The sequence below is a fragment of the Festucalex cinctus genome, chromosome 3 (assembly GCF_051991245.1).
Source record: "Festucalex cinctus isolate MCC-2025b chromosome 3, RoL_Fcin_1.0, whole genome shotgun sequence".
NCBI lineage: Eukaryota > Metazoa > Chordata > Actinopteri > Syngnathiformes > Syngnathidae > Festucalex > Festucalex cinctus.
Genome location: NC_135413.1, coordinates 29,641,887 through 29,664,118, shown reverse-complemented (window position 1 = coordinate 29,664,118; position 22,232 = coordinate 29,641,887). Strand labels below are relative to the sequence as shown.

The 22,232-nt window shown below is 38.7% G+C and overlaps 2 protein-coding genes across 10 annotated transcripts in view; one reads left to right on the top strand and one right to left on the bottom strand.

Moving 5' to 3' along the window:
* The window catches only part of LOC144016380 (aldo-keto reductase family 1 member D1-like), a 111,452-nt gene that overhangs the window by 11,770 nt on the left and 77,450 nt on the right, over positions 1 to 22,232 (bottom strand). For 3 of the 8 annotated variants that reach the window (XM_077517441.1, XM_077517439.1, XM_077517444.1), the window contains 2 exons: positions 1,704 to 1,842; positions 1,392 to 1,615 (listed from right to left, as the gene is read on the bottom strand). The gene's annotated coding sequence lies outside the window, so the exon portion shown is untranslated. Of the gene's footprint in view, positions 1 to 1,391; positions 1,616 to 1,703; positions 1,843 to 4,304; positions 4,454 to 22,232 lie in introns of all 8 variants that reach the window. The other 5 variants (XM_077517442.1, XM_077517446.1, XM_077517440.1 and 2 more) reach the window with 3 other exon arrangements.
* Positions 1,522 to 22,232, top strand: part of fbln1 (fibulin 1) — a 37,186-nt gene continuing 16,475 nt past the window's right edge. The window contains exons 1-15 of one of the 2 annotated variants that reach the window (XM_077517438.1): positions 1,524 to 1,761; positions 7,353 to 7,461; positions 9,558 to 9,687; positions 10,820 to 10,979; positions 11,538 to 11,600; positions 11,697 to 11,783; positions 12,167 to 12,304; positions 12,379 to 12,516; positions 13,556 to 13,699; positions 13,853 to 13,978; positions 14,059 to 14,184; positions 15,624 to 15,743; positions 15,852 to 15,983; positions 16,091 to 16,214; positions 17,469 to 20,475. In XM_077517438.1, the coding sequence (XP_077373564.1) occupies positions 1,677 to 1,761; positions 7,353 to 7,461; positions 9,558 to 9,687; positions 10,820 to 10,979; positions 11,538 to 11,600; positions 11,697 to 11,783; positions 12,167 to 12,304; positions 12,379 to 12,516; positions 13,556 to 13,699; positions 13,853 to 13,978; positions 14,059 to 14,184; positions 15,624 to 15,743; positions 15,852 to 15,983; positions 16,091 to 16,214; positions 17,469 to 17,850 (2,064 nt within the window). In that variant the 5' untranslated portion in view covers positions 1,524 to 1,676 and the 3' untranslated portion in view covers positions 17,851 to 20,475. Of the gene's footprint in view, positions 1,762 to 7,352; positions 7,462 to 9,557; positions 9,688 to 10,819; positions 10,980 to 11,537; positions 11,601 to 11,696; positions 11,784 to 12,166; positions 12,305 to 12,378; positions 12,517 to 13,555; positions 13,700 to 13,852; positions 13,979 to 14,058; positions 14,185 to 15,623; positions 15,744 to 15,851; positions 15,984 to 16,090; positions 16,215 to 17,468; positions 20,476 to 22,232 lie in introns of those variants that run through there. The other variant, XM_077517437.1, reaches the window with a different exon arrangement.

The following is a 22,232-nucleotide window of genomic DNA, read 5'->3' as shown; positions in this document are numbered from 1 at the left end:
TGTAACAATAACAGCAATATTGTGATATCGCGATATTAAAACTGCCACAATACATCGTCATGTCACGATATTGAAAGCATCACATCTGTTAAAAAAAAAGTCAAGTTGATTTCCATTTGTGCAGTTCTAGCACCATCTGGTGGCTAGTTTTTTTTAGTGCCGTTTAATTTTCACAAGGTATGTTTTGGCCTTTACATGGACGTAATATGCTTGTGAACCGAGTCAATATGCGGAGGAACTCAATGTGCTTGCATTAGCAAGTAAGTGCCTCAATATTAAATGTTATCAGAGATTTAGGTGGTATATGAATTGCTTTAATGTAAAAAAATACAATATTGAGGTTTTTTTGTTTTTTGTTTTTTTAGTATGCGCTATTTTTTTATTTTATTTTTTACAATAACCTTTTTTTTGTATCGCGAACCTCCCCGCAATATTGTGACAATTATCATATGGTGACCTTCATATTGTGATATCGTATCGTGATGTTTGGATATTGTTACATCCCTAATATTTATCATCTCAAGCTAAAGCACAGAAGCAGAATTAACTTATGCTATCATTTTTCTGAGGTTGATATCTATTTCAAATACAGATAACCGATTAATCAGCTGATTAATTTGAAAAAAATAAAAATTAAATATATATATATATATATATATATAATGAATTTTCAAAACAGTATTTTTGGTGCTTAACCCTGACAATAATAAAGATGTGAATTACTGTTTTATTTATTGACTTTTTCACAATACTTTGTCCATTAGAATTTGTTTAACTGTACAACACAGACAAAAATTGGATGATTTTTGTTCAAAGTTTTTTTTTTTTTTTTTTGCGCAGGGTAAGAGATCCAAATGCCATTTGTCTAATGTTGGTATATGTTAATGTGCACTCTTATTTAAATGAAGAGGGCTAATATTGGAAAATTAAATTGGCCGGTAATGTCTATGCAATAGTGGGATAATCAATTAGTATTATTGTCATTAAATGTGTTGCAGTCTGTCTGAGAACACTCAACACTCAACACTGGAATGAAGACTTAAGTTTCAGATGCTTACTTGTCTATTTCTTTTTCTAATGATTTTTTTTCCCCATCATTCATCATCAGGTTAGTTAGCATTTTAGTTGTTGTTTTGCTAATGTCAACATGGCCCTGACTAGCCTGTCAGAATTTAGCTTACAGTAAAGATAAGCCTAGTGAATTTTTTCATCTCAATACAAGCAAACAAATTACAAAATTACAAATTAATAAAAGAGGGAAACTCTTTAGCATGTGGAAAAGTTTTTCAAGATATCAAAAAAAATTATTTTTATATAATACAGTCAGCCCCAACAGTAACTCTACATGTCGACTATAACGACATCAAAATGAGTACACATCAATTACTTACAATATTACATTAATGCATGCAGCCATAGCAATGCGATGTTTGTAGGCTGGTGAAGCGGAGGTCGGGTTGAAGTGTGGAGGAGAGGAGTGGGTGTTTGGGTCCAGCCCGCCTGTGACGTTGCATGCAGCCATTTAGCAGACGCTCACTCCTGCAGACAGACACCGCTGCACTGCATCACTCCCCTCTTGTGTCCTCTTCAGAGCCACTTTTGGGGTTTTTTCCCCCTCATTGTAAAAAGAGCAGATTTATTTTTGAACTTCACATTTTTAACCAGTTGAGGATCTCATGCGTGTGCGGATCTCTGCTTCTCACCTCATGGGGCTGTGGATTGCCGTGCTCACTTCATTGCTGGGAGTCCTCCTCGGTCAAGGTAAGTTTCATTTTCAGTTTCCGACTGAAGCAGAATTGATGCTTTCGCTTTGTTCCGCCAGCGTGCGTCAAAAGTTTCCTGCTGGTTTGTTTCACAATGTCATTCCTATTTTCAGTTATATTTTCCACATTTATCTAATAACTTTTAGCATCCTTGATGACAGCATATATCAAGTAATACGTAGGCTCAACGGAGCATCTTTGTTGCTCATGTTTGGTGCCACTTGACAAACGTTTCAGCAAGTCTAACGCCAGGTGACGAGCGCGCAAACTCCCCGCCACAAACTTTATAATCAGCACACAGAGGGGTGTGATTTCCACAGGGAGCTTCTCGCAAACGCGCACATGGGGCCACTTACACGGTGAGTGGGGGGGCTAACAAGCAGGTCTGGGCTTTGAAACGGCACAACAAACCACCAGCTCTGCCCCCCCCCCCCCCCCCCCCCCCGCTATTCTGCCTGCGGGTATTCTGGGAATCGTGAGGAAATGTGAGACGAGTGCTCGAGTGGCTTGATGAGGCACCGTAAGCGTTTCAAGGTAAAGTTGCGCTTGACCAAAAAAAAAAAAAAAAAGGATTTTACATTCAATTCTATTTCATTTGTGTAAGTGTAGCTGGTACTGGAGAATGATGATCTACTAGTCATATCTTGTAGATAAAACCATAAAGATTGCTGGGTAGCCAGTAGGGGTGTTAAAAAAAAATCGATTCGGCGATATATCGCGATACTACATCGCGCGATTCTCGAATCGAGTCAATAATCGGCAGAATCTTTTTTTTTTTTTTTTTTTTTAGGATTCACACCTTGAGCATGGAAGAATGTTATATGAACGGAACATTAAGCCTTAATATTTTATTTTAATGCTGTTCAAACATGAAACAGATTACAACCTCTATAAGACTGAAATTTCAGATAAATAAATAATACATTTTCATATAAATCTTACACTCTACAAGCTTACTGATTAGTATTTTCTAAATTTGAATGAAAATCGCAACAATCGACTTATAAATTCGTAGCGGGATTAATCGGTATCGAATCGAATCGTGACCTGTGAATCGTGATACGAATCGAATCGTCAGGTAGTAGGCAATTCACACCCCTAGTAGCCAGGTTGATAGACGTTATAGATAGCAAACATGTATTTTGTATTGGTTTTATGCATAAATGCTTTAAAATGTAGAAACGATAAAATATATGGTCAGATTTCCATCTATCGTGTGGGGTTCTGAAATGTAACCTGGTGATAAATGAGGTACGGCTAATTGATGTACAGCTGGTTGGACAACTAAGCAGATAAAATGATCTACTATTATTAACTCATTCACTGCCAGTCATTATAGAAAATTTTTACATTTCCAATACTCACGTGATATTACATTCAATAATTATATATAAACCGAATCTACCAAATAACAGAATAGACTCCCTACTTTTTGTCCCGTCCCGTTCTTTTATAATTGACAGCAGAAAAATGTAGGTTTGCCAAAATACAGCCATTTCTCCCATGGACTCTGAAACTGTGTTTATTTCGTAAAAAATGGGACAATGATGTCATCTACCGGTGGTTGGGCATCAGTAAAGTTGTTTCCAAGTTTGATATTTACAGTGGAGCATGCTCAGATTCGCCCCCATTTAGCACCGCTCTAAAAAATACAATTGACAAGTATACTTGTCAAAGGCAGTGAATGAGTTAAATTGTCAATAAATAGACAATATAGTCACATTGAAATGTGTCATATCACTTTTAAATGATAACATACGAGCATCAAATATTGATATCATGGCAATCTTGACTGACAATTACCGGTACATAAAATCTCATAAAAAAATGCTGTACCATGGTGTGTGCTCAAAAAAATCGATACGGCAATATTTCGTTGCGGGCCTCATTACAATACACGTATCGATACGCAGGCGTCAGAATCGATATTGCGCGTTATCTTTAAATAGGCAGTTAACGTTTGCCTTTGCAGCTTACATTGTACCTGAAAAATAAAAACCAGCAGCTTCTTTGAAGTTAATTGCCTTCAATTAATGCTAAAAATAGCTCACTAGTGATTGGACACTGTGTCTTGCGAAGAAAAATGAAAACAGAGGAAGAATATCAACATTTATTTACTTCTAAACTTAACATGGCACGTGTCTTAATGTACCAATTTTCTTATATTTTGTTTTTGTTTAAAAACGAAATAGAATGCATTACACGAAAAAAATGCTGTTTATTTCCCCAAATATTTCAAATAAGCACATTTTAGAGCTGTAATTTTAATACTTTGATATTTTTGCTCATATCGGCTCATGCCTATTAATAAACGTTCCCGGTGTGTCAGTCATATATATGACTGTTATTATAAAATGCCAATAAATTAATATAATCTATCGGGATACGTATCGCCTTGAAGATCAAGTATTGGGATACATATGTATCGCGATACGTATCGTATCGTGACCCCTGTATGGTGATACGTATCGTATCGTGAGGTTGGCGGCAAAACCCAGCCCTAGTACCATGACACAATCGATATCGTTGGCAAAACGCTACCATATCGGCGAGTTCCTCTTCGATTTCCACCCCTAAAAGATGTACTGCAAACGTCTGTCCGTCCGTCGGTCTGTCTCGTGTTGGATGTTGGTGCTGTAGCGGTCCTCATTAAGTCTTGTTTACACGAGGCGTCTAGACAAAGTCGAGTGCTGCCAAAAGAAAAGAAAAACGGCCCCCGCATCTCTCATCTGCTCCAAGATGGAAATCATCAGACAATACATCACAACAGCGGCACGTCTGCTTTGCCTCGTTCGATAAAAAAAGAAGGCACTTCTGGTCTTTCAATTTCGGGTTTTCAGCGTCCGAGACAGCGGTGGTCTTGGAATGCCAACTATGACTATAACTTGGAAAACACTTACAGTGGCCCCTGCTGGGAATTATAATTGGATTACTTTTTCGGCTTCTAGTCAGCATAATGCCCCTCCTTCTTGGATGTCAACTGTGAATGGAAATCATTTTAATTACCATTTGACAAGGAAATACTATTTTCATAACCCTTTTTTTTTTTGTCAGCTACAGGGATTTGTTAATTTGAAATATTTCAAATGTGCCAAACACAGAAGCTATGAAACAACAAAAATCTGATGTAATCTGCTCTTGACACAATATCATTAGTGAGCACTTTTTAGAACAGGCCTACAGGCCGCTTCTTTGGTACTACTTGGTACTACTACCTGCAATTGTGCAACGGCAAATCTAAAAAGCAAAAAAATAAAATAAAAATAAATAAATAAATAAAAATAAAAATAAAAAATAAAAAAAATTCTAGGGAGTGCACTGTTCGGCAAACTTTGGATTTAAATAACTTTTACGGGCACGTTACAGCTCATTGTTCAGCTTGCTATTGCTAATGTAATGCTTTAATCGACTTTTATTACTCTGTGTGACATTTATAGTGACTGTAAAGTCACTGTTGCCAAAGTAAAAGCTCCGTTTTAAGCACTGAATGACAAAGTGAGAGGTCAGAAAAGGTCGTCATGACAACAACTTGGTCAGAGGTGCCGGCATAGGGATCGACCCTCTACTGTTCTTGTGCGCAGCGCCAGAAATGTTCCTACACATCCCCTGGGGGTCCCAGGAAAGAAAGACAATGGAGCTCCACCCCAAAATAGATATTGGCCAATATCAGCCATCTTTTAGGGTCCGCAACTAGCCACCAACCAGCAATGGCTAGTAAAAAAGGACTTATGACATGTTGTCATTGAAGTTTCTGAAGAAGTGCCGTTCTTCTGCCATTGTTTTGAGTTCAAACAAGTTCACTCAATGATCTTGAACCGATAGTGACAAGTCTATCTTTAATTGGGCACTTGCTATACATTACATGGAACAGAGAACCATTACCTGCTTTTAAAGTAGCACTTAGGACCTTTTCAACCTTAACTCATTTGCTCCCAAAAATGTATAAATACGTTCCATTTTAAATGTTTTAAGCGTCCCAAAGACGTATTTATACGTTTTTATGCTAGAACATACAGAAAGGAGGCTTTGATGCAGCCTCTCAACTGCAACGAACGGTTGAAGAAAGGGTAGCTATTATACAAAGGGCCAGCAGATGGCAGCAGAGTAAAGGAGATCAACCAGGACCATGTTAGGAAAAAAAACTCAATTAGTCACAGATTTAACAGAAGTCTTGGTGGCATCATGTTAAAGTAAAGAGCGATCAATAACCCAAATTGGTTCGTTTTCAGTGAGTAGGATATTAGATTAATTTGAAAGAAAAAGGTGAGTGAAATGTTAATAGCGGGAGTTCACGCAACCACTGTATTTGTCATGCTCAATCATGCTCATTCTAAATGTTGTTTTCGGTCCAATATACCTCAAGCTCAGCATGATCCAACAATCGTTAAGCGCTCGTTTAGATGAATGCACACACAAAAAAAATCCACCTCGCCCCCTCCTCCAGACAAAGCTTTAAATCCACGGAAACAAGAGCGCTGCTCTTCCAGACACTTCGCGTCCTCCCTACCTGGCCTAACGTATTATCTGTGACCAGACATCATAAAGCACTCATCAGCAGATGAACTTTTTCAGAGCGCATATTTCACAAGCACGATTTCCCGGTATTTCAACACGTGTAAGCACCCTCACAACAGCTCTTTTTTTTTTTTTTTTTTTTAAGAGAGCAACACATTTTTTTGGGCTCTCAAGGGGGGGCTTATTGTTTAACAATTTGGCGCACCGCTCAGTGCTTAAAGCAAGCAGACAGGAGGAGTATGTCGAGTCCGTCTGCCAAAAGGTGGAATGCTTTTGGCAGAGCAGCTCGACACACTTACGCAATTATGCAAACCGCCGGCAAGAGAACGATCGCCACGGATGATTGTTGACTGAACCGCAGGATGACCAGCAGCTCGGGTGGGGGGGAAAATACAACAACAAGCTGGTGTAATTTTCTTCAAAACCTTGTCCTAAAGCCAACCAACGATGTTTGATTAATTGGATGCGTGGTTTAAAATTTCCATGGGGTCATATGCAAGCACATAAAGACACAAAAAGAATTTATAGCCTATTTACTCTACTTATCTGTAAATGCCAAAAGCCGAGTTTATAGTACTATTTGTCAGAGCACCATCAGTGTAGAATACGCTTTAATCAGACTAGTAAAATAGCGAATATTATTTTGGTAAGCCTCTTGTGAAGATGGCTGTTTGTGATGAATAACGACAGAATTCAGTCATTTATGTAACATGGGTTCATAATTGCAAACATGCTAGAAGCATGTCATGAATGTTTAACGATCCTCTTTGTTTGAAGTGCTTTGCAATCGCAAACCTCACTTGTGATGGTGTCAATCGTTCGGGGACTTTCACTATTTGCAGCAGGGCCCGATCCCGATCCCTCATGAGTAGCACTCTTGATCTCCGCAGGAAATTATATGAACTGAATTGATTTGTTCCAGACGCAAACTACAGTCAAACCTCGGTTTTCGAACGCTTCTGTTCTCAACCAAATCGTTTTTCAACCAGAAAATTCGAGAATTTTATGTCTCAGAACTCGTCCAAAAATTCGGCTCTCAAGCAAACTGAAAATGATGTCTGTTCTGGCGTGCAGGAGTGCAGCAGATGTCGATAGATGACTGCTGCAAAGATGGCCAGAACCGCGCCAACGACAACCAAGGCTGTTTCACCGTCCCGCTCATCTCCGGGTCACCGACGTGCAGGTAAAACCGAGCCCCCTTCTGATCTCGACCGCATGTCTGCGGGCTTTCAAAATCAAATAGCTTTGCCCCCCCGTAAATCTGCGGCCACATTGCTTCCTTCCTGCAAGCGAATAACGATGAGTTAATAACACGTCTGCTAGTAACCCGAGGAGCACATTAAGTGATCTGAAAATTTGTCTAAATTATAACTTGAGGGGAAAACGGGGCAGATGGTGTGTGTTGATTATAAGCCCCAGGAAATACCTTGGAGGTGAAACCCAACGTGGACGGAGGAACAGAGTAACAGGAACTCGGAGGTGGAAAAAAAGGGTGAGGACACATTGTTGTGCCCTTACAAGGCTGTAACGTGTGCTGGTGAATTTATGTGGAAAGAAGCTCGTGGTTAAGAGGACATTGAGAGATGAGAGAGGCGTGTGGGCGGTTAAGCTCCTTTTCTTGTAAAGGCCCACGGAGATCCACAAGCACTCATCACAACGAGTCAATCGGGTAGTTTGTGAGGGAAGAGGGAGTCAGACTCTTTTGACACGCCTGGTGTTTACACTCGACATACAAAATAATGCGACACCTGGCTATTAATTGTGGGAATGCTGAAGCATTATTGTGATTTTTTATTCCCCACACTTTTTTTCCGCATAACAACTCCCACATAATACTTCCAATTTACACTGTTAATATTTCAACTAGCTTAAAAAATTCACGCTTCCCGGGGTATATATCCTCTGATTCCACATTACTTACAGTATTTGCACAATTTTAAAGGCGCAGTCTGCTGGTTTCACTCAGGAGAATGCACTTTTTAAATACAGGATTTAAACAAACAAACTATTTCTCAATTTACAGATCTGGGCTTTTCTTAACGTGTGGGGGTGATTTTGTCCTAAACCCCCACACCCCCAGCCTGTATTTTGCCAATTTGTATTTGTTTTGTAAACAGCGGGACGTTTCTGTGGAAAGACAGTGTTGACACCCCTCCAGTCCAGAAACGTCCCGCTGTTTACAAAACAAACACAAAATGACAAAATCACCACCAAAGATTAACATAAACCCAGATGCGTTGACTGAGAGAAAGTTAAAGTGTGTACATCCTGTATTTAAAAAGTGCATTTTCCTAAGTGAAACCGGCATACTGGGCCTTTAAATGTTTAATATCAACTTTTCCGCATTCATTTTCAATGGGGCAGACATTGACATTTTTTTAAGTATCACTTTCCACGCCCACTGCCATACATATAACTTATCATCATTACCAGGTGTCTGATACTGCTCGGTGGCACAGTTGGTAAAGTGCATTGCCTAATAACCAGGAGGTCATGATTTCACAATTTATCTCTCCATTTACTTCAGAAGCATTCCACATGCATTCAAATCTCAGCATTCAGCTTTCAGCATTCCCACACAATTTCTACAGAAATTGCACTTAGTCGAGTCTATACGACGTTTATCCGCACCATGCAATCGGTTTCCACAAAGTTGAAAGAATTTTATTAAGTTGGTCAACAATTTTATTTTTATTTTTTTAAGAGTGTAGCATGTGAGCTTCTTTTGGTCCTGTGCTCGCGTCACCTAAAGTCAGTGTGCAGTAAAAGGTGCTTCTTCAAACACTGATTGACCACATATTAATGAATTGGTGTAATTTCCTATACTGTATTTGCGTGTCATTATAAAAGAGTAATAAATAGTTTAATAATGAGCTTACAGTGATAGTACTGAACTGTAAAAAGTTGGAATAGGTCCGTTAAATGCCCCTGGGAAGTTCAGATGAATTTTACCCGATACAGCCATGACGACAATTCCCAATATATTTCTGTTAATTTCCATGGAAAGTTCCCTTAATCATGATTTCACTTTTACTCATGTGATGCAACCGACTCCAATCTTTTATGTGTTGGAAACTGTTAGTCACTCCATCCAGTAACTTGCAGGAAGAAACAATGTTTATGTGGAAGTGGTTGAACGCTTCCAAAAAGCCACAATGAGTAAGGAAATACAGACGTGGATCCAGGAAAGGACTTAAAGCAAAACAAGAAAGTGCGTTGATGTTGATGATAACACTTTGAGTGAGCAGTTTTCATGGATTGATTTTGATATGATGACAGGACGGTGCAAGAGCAGTGTTGCCTTGCGGTGCTTGAAGACAACATGTGCACCACCGGAATTACTGTGGCCAAAAGTCAAGGAGTGTGCGACTCCTTGTTCTCCAACACCTGTGAGACCAAGACCACCAAGGTTTGTGCATGTTGGCTTTCAAAGGGAGTGCCGACATTAAAGAGCCAATAGCATAAGGGGGAAATGCTGTCAAGCATGTCGTCAGTATATCACCTAAGATGCGCTCAGTGAACATCAACAAATCCCCAACTCTTTTTTTTTTAAATTTATTTATGTATTTTTAATTGTTGTTTGTTATTATTTTTTTCTTGTTTTGTTGGTGGTCCTTGAATGCACTTCATGCACTGTCAAAATTACTTATAGCCTGTTAAGTGGGGATGTAACAATACCGGCAATATTGTGATATCGCAATATTAAAACTGCCACAATATATCGTCGTCGTCGTCATGTAACGATATTAAAAGCAGCACATCTGCTAAAAAGTCAGGTTGATTTCCATTTGTGCAGTTCTAGCACCCCCTGGTGGCTATTTTTTTTAATTTTAAATTTTTTTATTTTTTTTAGTGCAGTTTAATTTTCACAAGACATGTTTTGGCCCTTAAATTCCTGCTAATGGTCATCTGAAGGGGAACGTAGTAATATGCCTGTGAAGCGAGTAAATATGTGGAGGAACTCGATGTGCTTGCATTATCAAGTAATTGCCTCAATATTAAATGTTATTAGAGATTGTTGGTTGTTTATACAGGACCCTCTCAAAAAATTTGAATATTGTGATAAAGTCTATTATTTTCTGTAATGCAATTAAGTAAGCAAAAATGCCATACATTCTGGATTCATTACAAATCAACTGAAATATGGCAAGCTTTTTATTTTTTTAATATTGATTATGGCATTTTTTTTTTTATTTGGTCGAAGGAAATATTCAAATATTTTGAGATATAATATTTTGAGTTTTGTTTAAGCTGCAAGCCATAATCAGCAATCAGTTCCTCTTCTGCATACTAATAGAAGAGGGCTCCGCAGCTGTGTGCTCCATCTTTCTGGCATCCAGTAAATATTTCAACTGAGAACATGCAGTCTTATGGTTATTACTGTTAGTGTAATACCGTGAGCATTAAGATACAAGAACCAGCGAAAGTTCCCACCCAGAACTTTACAGCCAAGTCACATCACCTTCATTTTTCTCCAGTATCTGGAGTCTAAATGGTCTTCAACATGTATGTAAATGACCTGCTGTGTGCGTGATTGTCAGATGTGCTGCGACTGTTGCCTCCTGGGGAAGACGGGCCAGGAGCAGGGACTTCCATGCGACCACAGCCTTTCTTTAGGCTACCAGTGCGGCCTGGTGTACCGGGCCTGCTGCGTGGACGGAGTGGCCGACAATCAGACGGCGCCCATGGCGCAGACTGAATGTGGGTACAAATAATACAATATATGTCACTTGCTGGCAGACTTTTTTTTTTTTTTTTAATTTTCAGCTAGAACATACAAAAACTATGGCTCATTTGATCAATCATAAGCCCACACTGCTCTCTAGTGGATGTAAAGGGTTATTGCTGTATGATGAGATTGATTCCTTCTTTTCTGGGAATGGGAATTAATTTGGCATCCTGGACATCACAATAAAAAATAATTTTGTTACTTGCGGTCCAATGAAAATGATGCGTTTTCAGTTTTGGGTTATTTTAGTACTTGTTGGCCATAGGGTGATTATTTTGAAGATTTGAAAATGGCAAATGTGATCAGCGTTAGTCCAATCCAAAGTAATATTAAAGTTTATGTATTATTATTATTATTATTATTATTATTATTATTATTATTTATTTATTTATTTTATTTTTTTCTGTGTAATTTAGATTTCTGCAGTTGGGAGAAGTTGCACATTTAGCTTGACAAGGAATTGTATTTTTAAAAAAAAAGTACTTAAAAAATAAAAAAAGTACTAAATAAAAACACTTTCTCTCTGGCAGTGCCAAACAAAGACGAAACACCGGACACTGGAGACAACTCAGTTTTAAGTGATCAGTGCAATGGTGAAGTTATAATCATTTTATTGTTTTTTTAAAGATCTGGATGGACTGATGGAATATCACCAATGTTTTCAATATATATATATATATTTTTTCCAGGTAAATGCGCTCATAATTGTGTGGGTAATGACACGTGTGGCTGCTTTAAAGGCTACAAACTGAACCCAGATGGAAAGAACTGTGAGGGTAAGTTTATTTTTATTTTCATGATCCTTGATAAAAGATAAATAAAAAATGTTGGGCAAAAGTATTAGGTCACATTTCTGAATGACTCAATCAATCAATCTATTACTAATTGCCTATAGATGCCACATGATGGTGGTAAGGCACTTTATCAATGTCACAATGCCACCATTGCTGGAGCAATAAATTTATTTTTAGTTTATTTTAGTTTTTCAGCAAATAACAGACAACAGGTTCCCCCAAAAAATCAGTTTGTGAATGCCAAACTGTAAACTATATTCTTGATTTTAGCATGAATAAATCCTATTAAAAAGAAAAACTCTGCCCCTTTTCCCACCCCTCTACTTAACCAGAGTTTTAAAGTTCCTCCTCTTCTAACCACACAGACATTAACGAGTGTTTGCTGGGTGCCAGTAACTGCCGAGTGGGCGAGCGCTGCATCAACACCGACGGTTCCTTCCGCTGCCAGAGAGAGGTCAGCTGCGGAACCGGCTACGAACTGACGGACACCAACAACTGCAAAGGTCCGTCTTGCACACGGGGTTGTTTTCCTTTTGTGTGGCCCTCCCTTGTATGCTGAATATTTACATCTCCTCAGATATTGACGAGTGCGAGACCGGCATCCATAACTGTGGCCCAGAGTTTGAATGCCAAAACACCCAGGGCTCATTCCGTTGTCTCCCAAAGGTCAAATGTGGTGCTGGTTTTATTCAGGATGCACTGGGAAACTGCATTGGTGAGTGCAATATTCATATGAATTATACGAACAATAATAATAAGATAGTCGAGCAACACATTTGAATGGGATTGTGTTTCTTTGTTAACTGGGAAAAAAACGTAATTTTTTTTAATGTCTGTTACAGAACACTGAAATTTTGTTTACTAAAAACTGTACTTGAATTGACAATATTTATTTCTATCATCAAGAGCAACTACAGTCCCAAATTAACTTTAGTTGATGTTAATTAGAAAAGCAACTTAAATGGTGGCACGCTTGTGTTGACTCCCATTCAACGTAAGTTTTAATGTGATTGGTATTCTGAAAAGCAATTAATACCAGTTATGTAGGGGGGTGAACACTTTTGCAAACATGTTAAGTTAATTTCCACTTATGCTCTGGAAAATATATATATTTTTAAATTGAATTGAGTGCAGGTTATAGTTCACATTAATGGTGGAATTAAAAAATACTTTAGGTTTAGGGTTAGTAAGCATCTAACTTTTAGAAGCAGTATTATGTACTGCACATACTGTAATCCAAAGTCTATGTACTGGTGGGTTAAGGGTTAGTACCTGTATTTGATTTCTAGATGGTTGTTTAAATATTTTTTTTTAATTTAATTTTTACAGCGCAATACCTACCACAATCCATTTTTTCAATCTTGCAAAAAAGAAATATACAAAAAAAATACAAAAATAAGTGAAAACTAATACTAAAACTAAAATAAAATAAAATAAAAAGTCAAACAAATACATAATAAAAACTAGCAAATCCGCTCTGTAAACAAAGTAAAAATAAATTAATCTAAAACAAAAACAAAAAAATCAGGTGTCTAAACTAAGTAAACTAACTCTGTAAACTAAGTAAAAATAAATTAATTTAAAACAAAAAAACAAAATGAAATAAAAAAAATAACCATAATGACAATTCCAAATAGATTATGAGTCTTGTCTGGAGTGGAACAAGCCTTTGTAAACGAGCGCTTCCTCACCAACTTCACAATCTCCATATTTTCCCGACAGTCGTGTCGTCACGCGTGTCGTCTACGTTGCAGATATCAATGAATGTGTTAGCCAGACGGGCCCGTGTCAAAGGGGGCAGCTGTGCATGAACACAGTGGGCTCGTACATCTGCCAGAGGAACCCCGTCAACTGCGGAAGGGGCTACCACCTCAATGACGACGGCACACGCTGCATCGGTACGACTGTTATTGTTCTGAATAATGTCATTGTCATCTGCTTTTCTATAAGGTAGACAAAATAGCCATCATTTTTTGGACATTCTATTTGACGGCATATGCAATGCAAAGACACATTTGTTTGGTTTGTTTTGTTTTTTTTCTACATCCAAGACATCGACGAGTGCAAAGGCCCCGAAACGGTGTGCTCGGGTCACGGCTGCATCAACACAATGGGTTCCTACCACTGCGAGTGCGGCAACGGCTACAACTTCAACAGCATCACTCGCCTCTGTGAGGGTAAGCGGGAAAGAGAAGACGGGAAGTGCGACGCCAGCCAAAAAGACACACCCGACTGCTATGCGTGCGTTCTGTTGCAGATCTGAACGAGTGCAGGCACTACCCCGGACGCCTGTGTGCGCACAAGTGTGATAACACACCGGGCTCCTACAAGTGCAGCTGCACCACCGGCTTCAAGTTGTCCAGGGATGAAAGGAACTGTGATGGTAACTCATTTATTTCGTATCATGGCGACGACGATAATTTTAATGCCGCAATTTCCGGACTATAAGCCGCAGCTTATACAATGATGCGGCTAATTCATGCATTTTTTTTTCTAACGGCCGCCAGAGGCGCTCGAGCAGATAAGGTAACAGTGAGACAGGTGGAATATATGTGTCGAGGAAGACGCAATTTTAATGTAACTTGGCGCTTTGTGCATGAATAAAATTAGCATGAACAGACCGTCATCATGGAAAATACAAGAAATCTCAGACTCAGTGACTTTTACCGGGATGTTATTTTTTTAACCATCCCTTAATATTCTATTGTCAGGTCATACAGAAAATTCGTCAACAAATTCCAAAGTCAAACCCCCCAAAAAATCTTGACAATATGTTCGATTCAGTTCCACAAGTCTAAATACAGTATTTTGCTTAATATTGCATTAGTGGAATATGAGTTAAGCAGCAAAATAGCAAATATCAGAAGGCGGCCATTTTGCCACTTGCTGTTGAGTTGCGCAGGAGGTAACAAACAATCAGAGCTCAGCTTCAGAAAACAGATGAGCTGTGTGTGGTTGTTGCCCTGAGCCCTGAGCAACTGTGATGTCATCATCAGTTGACAGCGTGGCAAAATGGCCGCCCCCTGACATGGATAAAAATGGCTGGATTTTGCTGCTTAACTCATATTCCACAATTGTAATATTAATCATAATGTCATGTTTAGATTTGTGAGGTCACATATACATTAGGGATGTAATGATATCCAAATGTCACGATACGATATCGCGATATGAAGCTCACGATACGATAATCATCACGATATTGTGGGGAGGTTGGCGATATTTAAAAAAAGGTCAGAATATTGTAGAAAAATGAGCTCACACTAAAAAAAAAAAAAAAGCACAATATTGTGCTTTTGTACATAACAGCAATGCTATTATTATTATTATTATTGTTTTATTATTATGTTATTTTTATGTTATGTTGTGAATGCACATATTCCGCCACATGACTTGCTTCACAGGCATATTACGTTCCCCTTCATCTGACAATTAGTGTAGATTTTAAACATAGAAGAGCCAAAACATCCCTAATAAAAATTAAATTGCACTAAAAAAAACTAGCCATGGGAGGCCGCTAGAACTGCACAAATGGAAATCAACCTGACTTTTTTTTTTAACAGATGTGTTGCATTTAAATATCGTGAACATGACGACGACGATATTGTGACAGTTTTAATGTCACGATATCACGATATCGCGCTTATCGTTACATCCCTAATATACATATTGTCAAGAAATGTTTTACGTTAAATTCCCCTTTAATATAATTTACTTTTTTTTTTTAAATCCACCATTATTTGGATAATTTTGTTGATATTTTTCAACTGTTGTTCTATAAGTTGAGTGGGACATCAATATTATTCAATTTTGTCTGCGTAGATTTAAACGAGTGTGAAAGCAACCCCTGCAGTCAAGAATGTGCCAACGTGTACGGCTCATACCAGTGTTACTGTCGCCGTGGTTACCAGCTCAGTGACACCGACGGGGTGACGTGTGAAGGTAAAAAAAAATGTGTATGTGCAACTCACACCTGCTATATTGAGAGCAATTCAAACGTCAAGATAATTGCTTGTTTTGTTTTGGGTTTTTTTGCTTGAAACTATGCAGACATAGACGAATGCGCCCTGCCGACCGGTGGCCACATCTGCTCCTACCGCTGCCACAACACCCCCGGAAGCTTCCACTGTTCCTGCCCCGTTAGCGGCTACACCTTAGCAGCCAACGGACGCGGCTGCCAAGGTGATTCAGACACGTTCTTGGTGGACCATGACAATGAGTTCATAAGGAGTACCCATCCAGTTTTTAATTAGTATTATTATTTTTTTCGTTTTTCATGTTTCTCTTAGATATTGATGAATGTGTGGCAGGGACGCACACATGCGCAGAGAACCAGAGTTGCTTTAATGTGCAGGGCGGATTCCGCTGCCTGTCCTTTGACTGTCCCAACAACTACCGCAGGGTCGGGGAAACGTAAGTAGACACATTTTGAATTTTGTTTTTTAGAGTGCATTTTGTCTCTTTAAGGTTTAAAGGCGCAGTCTGCTGGTTTCACTCAGGAAAATGCACTTTTTAAATACAGGATTTAATTAAACAAACAAACTACTTCTCAATTTACAGATCTGGGCTTTTCTTAACGTGTGGGGGTGATTTTGTCCTAAACCCCCACACCCCCAGCCTGTGTTTTGCCATTTTGTGTTTGATTTGTAAACAGCGGGACGTTTCTGTGGTTCAGAAAATGGATGGATGGATGGATGTATTCAACAAGGATTTTTACGCAATCAGGATTTTGAAGCCGGTCACCCATCAGTTAAACAATAAACAATCCGATGATCAGAAGATGGGCCAATTTATTCAATTTATTTAAACAACTTGTTTAATTATTAAGCAGTTGACCCCCACTATTCACGGGAGAATAGGACCGGCCTGGCCCACGAATAGCCAAAACTTGCGGTTATTTCACGACCACTCAAATGTATTGCGGGGGGGGATCATTAGTCACTGATTTTCTAAAAGAAAATAATAATAAAAAAATAAAAAAATGTTATAAAATACAGGGTGTTCCAAAATGTTTGACCCCATTTCGTAGGCCAATAATTTTGACAATTTTCATTGGAATGACCTCAAATTTTCACAGCTTGTGTAGAAACTTTTCAAGTTTTTTTTCAACATCGAGCTTACACAAAACACAGGAAAGGAAGTTCTGAATGTCCTAAAAAGCACTTGGGCTGTAATTCCAAAATATAACCTGCCACTTGGTGTTGGAACATTTATGAAAATCTGTCATAGAACCAACAAATATTTGTACTTTTATAAAAAACTATATAAAACTTATGACCTTCAACATAAAGTGTATTTAGTTTCATTAAGATCCATCGAGTAGTTTCCGAGATATGGGCATTTAGAATGGGGTCAAACATTTTGAACACCCTGTATCCGCTAATCCGATCCAGCCAATTAGATCTCTCGCAAAGTCAACAACAAGCGTGCAAACGAACATTGAGAATGGCGAACTACGGTAAGCTCAAATCCAACCGAGTCTGTTGTCACCAGTCATAAGCCTGCATGAGCCCACCCTGAACCCCCTCTCAGGTGCTAGGCTGCCCTCCACTGCATGCCATGCACGGCACATTTAATTCACATGGTCTCCTTTTCTCTCTCTCTCTCTCTCTCTCTGCTTGTTTTGTTCTCCGTGACCCCCCGACCCACCCGTCTCTCTCTCCGCAGTCGATGCGAACGCTTGCTTTGCAATGAGTCTGTCGAGTGCCTGGCCATGCCGCTGAGAATAACCTACTACCACCTCACCTTCCCCACCAACATCCCCGCCCTCACCAACATCTTCCGCATGGGCCCCTCCCACACGGTGCCGGGCGACGACATCCGCATCGCCATCGCCTCGGGCAACGAGGGCGGCTTCTTCAAGGCGGAGAGAGTCGCCGGCGGCGGCGTCATGTCCGTGGCGAGGCACTTCGACGGCCCGCGGGACTTTGAGCTGTCCGTGGAGCTGGGGCTGCGCCGCTACGGCGCGCTCAGCACCTACTTGGCCAAAGTGCTGGTGTTCGTCACCGAGGACGAGCCCCGCCTCGCCTACAACCCGCTGCTCGAATGAGGACAGCAGCTCGCGAATTGTCTTATCTTTAGAGAATGAAATCGGTTTGTCGGAATATGAATTAGTTGCTCTATAACTAGTATAAGAGAAATTAAGAATTTAAGAGAATAAAGTTGTCGTTTTCAGAGAAAAGTTAAACATTTAGCTTGAATAAAGTTGCGATTTTACAGGAAAAAGGTTTTACTATTATGACAAAGTCGTCATTTTATGCAATAAAGTAGGCATTTTTACATGTATAGTTGTCATGGGAAAAAGTAGACATTTTGCAACAATAAAGTCATAATTGAGCAAGAATAAATTCATAATATTTATTATAATAAAGTCGTAATATAGTGAGAAACACTTGCAATTTTATTCAAATAAAGTCTGATTTGCAATTTTGGAAGTATAAAGCCGGAATTTTATGAGAATAAAGCCATATTATAGGGAAAGTGACACATTTGAAAGAATAAAGTTGTAATTCTATAAGGCTAAAGTCTGAATTTTATGACAATAAATAAGTCATATGATGAGAAAAAGTTAATTTTTTAAGAACTGGATCAGAATTTTGTGAGACTAAAGTCCTAATGTTACAATTTTTGGGGGTAAAATTTGCAAGAAATGCATGTTTGTACAAGAATAGTGAGCAAGAATCTTGTGAAAATAGAGTTGTAATTTTACGAGATGACGAGGAAAAAATTGCAATTTTGAAGGAATAAAGTGGTAGTTTTATGAGAATAAAATTGTATTTTAGGAAAAAAAAAAAAAAAGCTGTACTTTTACAACAATAAAGTCACAATTTCCAAAGATAAGAAAAAGAATAAATTGGTAATATTAGAAAAAAAAACTAATACTACGTAACTAATATTACGAGACTGATTTTATAGCACAAAAAGCATAATATATGATAATGTGGTTGTAAAATGAGAATAAGAATGGTCAAAAATCATAAGAATAGGCTACAGTTGTAGTTTCACACAAAAAAGTTGTACTGTAATTTTTAAATAAAATTTTCAAAATGACTGTTATAATATTATGATAAAAAAATCAGTTTAAGAGAATGTAATAATGATATTGAAAAGAAAAAATGATTAGCATGATTTGGCAATATTTTCTATTTTACAAAATTAAATTAAATATATAAATATATTTTTGCAGTAAAGTTATACGCAATATGAATTAACAATAACCTAACTTTGTATCTGTACCTGAGGAAGACCTAGTCTTACTCCCATCACCTAATGACCTAATGTTTTATTTTTTCAGGTAATTTTCCATTTTCAAGTTGTCAATGTAATCGTATCAAAAGTATCAATCAAAACAGCATAATTTTCTTTGTAAAGATTAAGTTTGTTTTAGGGCATAGTTCTTTCTTTTTTTTAAATCTAGTTAAAATTAAAAAAAACAAAAAAAAACAAAAACCACCACTTGCAACACTGTAGTAGATAATCATATTTTATATAACCCACGGTTGCTACCTAAACTCTTCAAATAAACTAGATCCACTTGAATGTATCATGTATGACGCAGGGCGCAGCGACAGCAGCTAGGTGGCGCACTCGGCTAGGGTAAATCCTAAAACCGGTTGGCCTGTCTGGTCTACAACATGGACTACTTTGACGAATGGTTGCATGTTAAAAGTCTGATGATTTATGCCCCATGATGGTTTATGTGTTGGCTGAGCTGTTTTAATAAAACAGAAATAAGGCAAGTATGGCGCGCTCCTTTGTGATGACGTCGGACTAAATTAAACACAGCAAAGTGCAGCGAGGCCAAATCACACAGACATCATCGTTCAGCATGTGAAAATACATTAAAAAAAAATATATATAGCTATATTAACAGTCAACCTTATAGTAGAGGACTACATTTATATTTTAACTTTTCTGTTGCAATTCAACCCGTTCATATGGCATTCTAAACTCCCAATGAACTGTCCCAGGCAAAGTTTTAACATTCTTATCTGTCATGCAATCCAATAAACAGAAATAAATACGGTTAAAAGAAAACAGTCTTTAAACTTTAACTGACAAATAAGGACGGGTAATAATCATGACATTTTTTTTTTTTTTTTTTTACAGTCACACAAGTTCAACATAAAATTAATTTTTAAATATTAAATCATCCAACACATACAGTACATGAACTCTAACTCGTGACCACAAGTGATAAATACAATGAAGGGTTAGCAGTTCTAGTGATAAGCAAACGCTACAGTCTGCGATTAGCCGTAAGTTGTCCATTGTGTGTTAGCATTAAGCGAGTGGATTTGCTATTGTAAGACACAGTTATGTCGTTTAAATACACAACATGTAATTATCTTTACATTTAGTGTAAAATTACACTGGGAGTGGCATTAGACGTCTTGACGCTCCTTTTTTGGAAGACTTGTTCACTAACTGCCAAGCTGCTGCTTGTCGTGAAGTTTGCTACCACCATCTTGTGCTATTCATTTATGTTTTTATCACCACCCAAGACAAAAAAACAAAACAAAAAAAAACTTCAAAGTCAGGGTCCTCATAAGTCAAGTTCCCTGCTAAAGATGCGGCGTGAATCCTTTAAAGCGATACACTTGTTAATAATTTTCCAGTATTGGATTAGGCATTGTGTACAAGGAATAAAAGTGCAAATATCTTTGGCATCTCATTCCCTGAATTTTATTTGAAACCGATTAAGTGTCCGAATTCGATCGTACGGTGTGGGACGCCATGTTCCTGGTCACGTGATCGTGACGACGTATCCCGTGCGTAACCGTAAGCCGTCTTTGTTCGTTTCAATGGCAATTTGCTGACGTAATGAGCGAGAAAAAGACGTCTTGGATCTCAAATACTGTTCAGAGTAAAGTCCTCAACACGTCCGGTTTCATGTCATTCCGTGTGGGGGCGGGGCGGTGGGGTGTTGCCGCGCCTAATGTGGGCTAAAGCGTGCTTAGCACACGAAATATATTCATAAAAGTGCTATAAAATCATAATCGCTCAACATAAATTGGCATTTTTTTTCGGGGAAGAGTTGAAATAAACCAGTTTAGTTTTTCATAAGTCTTGTGTTCCTTTCAGGGTGGCTGAAATGAGCCCGATGGTGACATTCTGACAATGCGGACAAAAGTTTGGTCAAGCATGAAAATGTACAAGCTTGAATAAGCTGGATTTATAAATATCTTGTCATATACAGTAAATGCGGCTTTAAAAAAAAAAATATATATATATATATATATATATATATATATATATATATATAAATTCAGATGCCGTCACGCATCATGTCCTTGTTTCCGAACAGGAGCAGGGGATCTCCTTAAAAAAAGAACCTAGTGGTGTACTGGACATATTTTTTTTTATGTCTTCCGCTTTGACTTTTGAGTTATAGGACTCTGGGATCTGGACAATTTGTGGTCTCGTAACATCGCCGCGCTCCAAATGAATGATGCCCTGCCGTGTTTGTGTTGGGACGTTATCAACTTAGCAGCTATAAATAATAATTACCAAAAATAATATAATTAAAAAAAAAGGCCTGAGGCTTGACCAGAGGAGTTCCGTCCAAGAACGTCTTGTTTTTCTTTCTGGTCCGCAAGTATCGGGGGGTTTTCCACGTAAGGATCGGGAACACATAGACACGCTCGTACAAAAGCATGTTCGCATCCGCATGTGGACAACCAGACGTAAAGTCGTTAAAAAAGATGCTGTAATTAGCCCGCTAGCCTGGCGTTGACCGTGCATGCGTAAAAGGGCGGTTCACGCTCGGTCATTATCTTCTCATCAGTTCATCTCGCCACCTCAAAAGAGCTTCCACCCCCCCGGCCTCCAGAGAGCCCCGCTCGGGTCTCGCGGCAGCTCAGGCCGTGCTGGTGTAAAAAAGCAGGAGAACATTTTGTGGGTTTGGCCCAAGCTGCAGCAAAACCTGGAACCAGCCGCTAATTGCTAATTACAAGCCCCTACCCGCTGGTGGCTGGCCGTCTTGTCCGGCGGCTTCTTGCGTCAAGTTCTCCGTGAAAAAAAGCAACCCAACCCAGTCCAGACCAACATGAACCGGCCTAAAGCTATAGGTCCCCAAAGGAGATCCACACGTAGGGCTATAACTGCACCTAACACAGCAATTTGGTTGTTTTCATGAGCCAATATGCAGGGCTCCTGGACAAGTTCCAATGCTCTGAAGGTTGTAAAACTTCAGGCAAATGTGCATAAATATGATAGACATCTATCTATCTATCGATCTATCTATCTAGCTAGCTAGCTTTCTTTCTATCTAGGTATCTTGCTTTCTATCCATCTTCCTTTCTATCTTGCTTTCTTTCTTTCTATCTATCTTGCTTTCTATCTATCTATCTATCTTGCTTTCTATCTATCTATCTCTGTCTCTGCATTTATCTCTATCTTATCTATCTATTTCTCTCTCTCTCTCTCTCT